The sequence below is a fragment of the Morchella importuna genome (assembly GCF_003444635.1).
Source record: "Morchella importuna strain M04M26 chromosome Unknown Morimp01GS008, whole genome shotgun sequence".
Classification (NCBI taxonomy): Eukaryota; Fungi; Ascomycota; class Pezizomycetes; order Pezizales; family Morchellaceae; genus Morchella; species Morchella importuna.
In genome coordinates, this window is record NW_025763405.1 from 546151 (window position 1) to 550827 (window position 4677).

Genomic DNA, 4677 nt, shown 5'->3' on the forward strand with positions numbered 1-4677 from the left:
CCGATGTCTTTCCCACTGTCTTTACCGAGAGCTTTCCCGATATCTTTCCCGATAGCTTTCCCGATACTTTTGCTGATTACTTTCCTGATGCTTTGCCTGATTTACTTTCTGGCACCATACTTGATGCATGCTCACAAGTGCCTTTGCCGACGCCTCTTCCCTTTGCAACGATTAATATATCAATTAAGTGCAGGTAAATGTATTGGGAATGTTGTCGAGAAAGGCATCTAGAAATGCGTCGTGAAAGGTGTCGGGGAACGCGCCGGCAAAGGTTTCAGGAAAGCATCGAAGGAAAGGTGCCAAGAAAGGCACTGGGAAAGGTATCCGGAAATAGGCTAGGGAAGGCATCGGGAATGGCGGCAGAGCTGTTACTGCCATTGGCTTTAACAACATGGATGGATATGAAATAACGGGCTCGCAGATGTCAAACAGCGCGTGGGATGGGCCGGACTGCGCCGCCATTTTCATTAAACGCGATGACTCCCACGTACGCTACACGGTTAAGGAAGAGGATACCGGTGGGGATGTGTCCTACTTTGGTCGGGTATTGTTCTACATGCACCATCTGGTTCCGGCGCAGGCACAGGATAAGAGTATGAGTCCGGAGGAGGACAAGTTGGAGGACTCGGAACGCGGCACACAGGGTGACTCGGTGCAGATGTTGGCGTACGTCCAGTGGCATATCGTCGGCAGAATCCGTAAACGCAAGCTGGCGCACAAGGTGAAGGATTCCATCAAGGAGTTTATTGAGGTTAGCGATATACAAGAGTTGGTAGGGTTCATACAGTCGCACGGTCGGCTGTTCTATGTCTCAAAGACGTCTTGCTTCTGGCCGAAGAAGAACTTTGCCTGGAATGAAGTTATTGATAATGGAGAGTTTCTCCCCGAGAAGGAGGACTGAGAGAGATAGATAGATAGATAGATAAATAGAAATGGTTTGATGATGGTCGTGAGTTGTACGTAGTGAAGAGGCGACGTTGGGTTCTTATGTAGTTTCCAGAAGTGTGGTGGTGTAGTTGTACTAGTAGTCTTGTCATGACTTTTCGGCCTAACCGAGTTTGGAACATGACACCGGCAACAGCCGGGACACACTTAACCTCACCTCTTTACTCTCGTACTATACTGGAAATGCTAACACACCGGATTGTCCTTTTTCTATACACTTTTATTAAGTCAATCCTTTTGTACATAGCATCTATCTGCGCCGGTGTAGTGCTCGCCGGCGATGAAGCACATTTATTTATACATACATAGTGCATTTATCTCACACTTTTATCGACTTCCATTATTTAACCCATTTCTCGTGCACTTGTCAGTATATAGATTTATAGCTGGAAACGTGGGATACTATGGAATACACTTTTCTAGATACTTAATGATACATACTCTTTATATGCAATTATCCTGCTATTACGAACTCGCCTGTGCTTGTGGCTTATGAGTGCAGGGCTGACCAGAATACCAGATTCGACACGAATTAAATATTGCAATACCTTATCATTCATTACACAGATTATCAGGAGGCGATAATCACTGGTGAGGGGATAAGTTAAAGTGCATCCTAAGTGATATAGCAAAGCATAATCTTTTGTGTTTGGTTGTGCTTTCGGTGGTATCCCATTTTCTGGTGCCAGGATAAATTAAAGTATGTTGTAAATTGTATATAAACGTTCAAAAGATTTGTGTTAGGTATTGTGCTCTCGGTGGTATCCCATTTGCTGGTTCCGGGATAAATTAAAGTGTAATTATAAATCATGTATAAAAGTTTAAAAAATTTGTGTTAGGTATTGTGCTTTCCGCGGTGTGCCCCGTCTCTGTGCATAGGTAAGTATAAGTGTATTATAATGGACAGAGCAATGTGTAATGAATTGTGTCCGGTTATGGGATTCTAATTACACTGTATGTCTGTTCTCACGTACTACTAATAAGTGTCTGTTAAGTGAAAAACTGACTGCTATCATTTTAGGTGATGGTGATATCGGAAATGGATATATTAATGTGTTGTGTATTGCGTGAGGTAAAGGATTTGTAAATGTAATACACACACTCCGTTAATAAATGCTACTCGGGAGGCGTGGACATAGTGTTGGGAAGCATCACACCACTGCTTATGGTAATGCGTTGAGTAAAGTTTCAGGAAATGCATGCTCAGGGTCAAGAGCTGGAATGTGCAGAGAAAGGTATGAATGAAAGGAACACTAAATGCGTTAGTGAAAGATAACAGGAAAGGTCATCGCAAATGTATGTGGAATTGCGTATTGTAATGGATGACGCAACCTGCACCACAAACCAGTGGGCGGGCGGCGGGATTATGAGTATGTTAACATGTCTGGTAATAGAGATTGTCGTATGGGTGGGGAAAGTGCATTTGTATGGTACATGTTTTTGTATTAGGACAATGGATTACAGAACGAGGACAACCGCTAGTACAAAGGTATGTATATATTAATGGCACTCACGATTTAAGCGAGCAACTGGTGTCGAAATGTTTAGATAAACGCGTTAGGAAATGTGTAAAATATTGGTATTCGCGGTTTGAGCCGAATTATGTGTGTCGTGTTGCACCTCGGGTAAATACGGCAAAAGAGCAAAAGAATAAATATAATGGTGAAGAAACTGGACGGCACGATGGACAGGTTCGCAGATGGTATACGGGTAAAGAAATGTGTAACACAAGGTGTTAAGCAAAGGGATTCACTGGGAAGCACTTTAACATACACGTTAACGCATGTCTAACACCCCATATCACAAACGGAAATGTGTTAGGAAATGCACTTCGAAGTAAAGACATAAAAAATGTGCACTATATAATGTCAAGAAAAGGGATTCATGAATGGAAATGTGCTAGGAAATGTAATCCGAAGTAAATACGTGAGGTATTGTGTAGTAAAAGATGTTCGGAAAAGGAATCCACCGGTGGATCCCTTTAACATATGCATTGACGCCTATCAGACGTCGCATCACCTAAACCGAAATGTGTTAGGAAACGGGATTCAGCGCAAATGGGTGAGGAACAGTGTAAAATAGAGTGACAAAAAAAGAGATTCACGGGCGCAGCACGTTAACATATACCTTAACGCGCATCACAGGAGACATAAGCGACGCAAGTCTTTGGAAATGCATCCATGGAAATGCATCACGGTATCCCTTTTCCATAAACGTCCCTGTGATTCATTTCCATAGCTGGTAGAGGTAAAGAAGATAACAAAACTGTTTCGTAGGAATCACAGAAATGATTATTGAAGAGAGCGTGCTCGACCAAAAAACCAAAATCACCCTATAAAAGTCCGCAAAACTAGCCTCTATGTGCTATCATATTCCAATCAATCCCTACTCTGTTCCTTAAAGAACCCCCTGTAAAGATAAGCCATGGCAGCCCCTCCTCCCCCGGACCCCGTGGTGTCCCACACCATCACCGGCGCCGCCCTCTCCCAAAACGTCACCTCCAACAAACAAGTCCGCGCCACCATCAAAGCGCACAAAACCCTCCTCAAAAGCCCGCAGGCCCGCTCAATCCCCTGGTGCCAGCTCCTCGATATCGAGAAATAGAAAATCCACAGCCACCGGGAGTACTACATCGTCGCCGAAGAAGCATAATATTGTGATGCAATCGACATTATCGATGTACTGACGTCCTGGGATTTGAATGAGGAGCATTACTATGCAGTGAAGAGGTGGCGTCAGCTGAGGGATCAGTATAATATTAATTGGGATAGGGAGGGAAGGCCGCTTATGGATGCACGTCCTAAGATAATTGATCTGGGGATAGTGGGAGTGAGGCTGAGGAGGATGAAGCTGATTGGGAGGGGAGCGGAGATATCACGGAGCCTGAGCGGTGGCCTCAGAGCGTTCCTGAGTCGGAGGAGAATCAACCTGTCGTCTATAGACCTTACTCCCGGCTGGGACGCGGAGTGCCACGTAGGATACGCCCTATGACACCGATTGACGAATAGTTGGTTGGAAGACAGCGGGAGCTGAATGTGAGGTTAATTATCAGTGCCATGGTGAGATGACCGGTCTCTGGGTCCGATGAAAAATATATAATGACAATATTGATGGATAGGAATACATAGAGATGGAGAAGAGCATAAAGAATTGTTGTAGAAGGTTGATAGAATAGTTTTACCCAAAAGGCTGAGCTTAAAATGATAACAAATATAGGTGTTCTTAAATTTGTCTCTAGAATCTATTATATATGATCATTGACTTTGGTGGCTACTATACTATAAACATGTGATATGATTACCTCAATTTAGAATATTAATAATAACAACGGAATTGAAAAGAAGTAAATCAATGCTCCTATTCGCGCCAGGGGACAAATGCGGGGGTGCCGGTGTTTGGGTTGTGTATTTTCCTAAATGAGGATTTGATCCATATTCGTGGGCAAGACGTAATTAGCAGTGGGACATAGGCTAAAAATCGTAGAGCGACTGCGTTTTTGATCTTACCACCTGGCTGCTTAATCCTGCTGCGCGACCATGATCTATCACTCGTTTACTACTTGACAGCTTGGCATTAACAACTTCCGTGTGATCAGTCGAGCCACATGTTCTAGCATAGATTTTTGAATAGGTGTTAGAACACATTGTATTAGTTACGTGGCGGGATTCGGTTCGGTATAGGTGTTAATTCCGTAGAGCATATAAAATTACACTGCGGCACCCATGTCTTTGG

General features: G+C 43.7%; 2 protein-coding genes across 2 annotated transcripts; both read left to right on the forward strand.

Annotated features, from left to right (window-relative positions):
• Positions 1-391: 391 nt before the first annotated feature.
• LAJ45_03662 (uncharacterized protein) lies at positions 392-901 on the forward strand (the record flags this gene model as incomplete). The annotated part of the gene is made up of 1 exon (XM_046113247.1): positions 392-901. One exon carries the CDS (start codon positions 392-394, stop codon positions 899-901), a length of 510 nt encoding a protein of 169 aa, XP_045973540.1.
• A 2468-nt stretch (positions 902-3369) lies between these two features.
• LAJ45_03663 (uncharacterized protein) lies at positions 3370-3953 on the forward strand (the record flags this gene model as incomplete). Its single annotated transcript, XM_046113248.1, has 2 exons — positions 3370-3521; positions 3770-3953. The coding sequence occupies 2 exons, from the start codon at positions 3370-3372 to the stop codon at positions 3951-3953; spliced, it is 336 nt and encodes a 111-aa protein (XP_045973541.1).
• Positions 3954-4677: the final 724 nt, after the last annotated feature.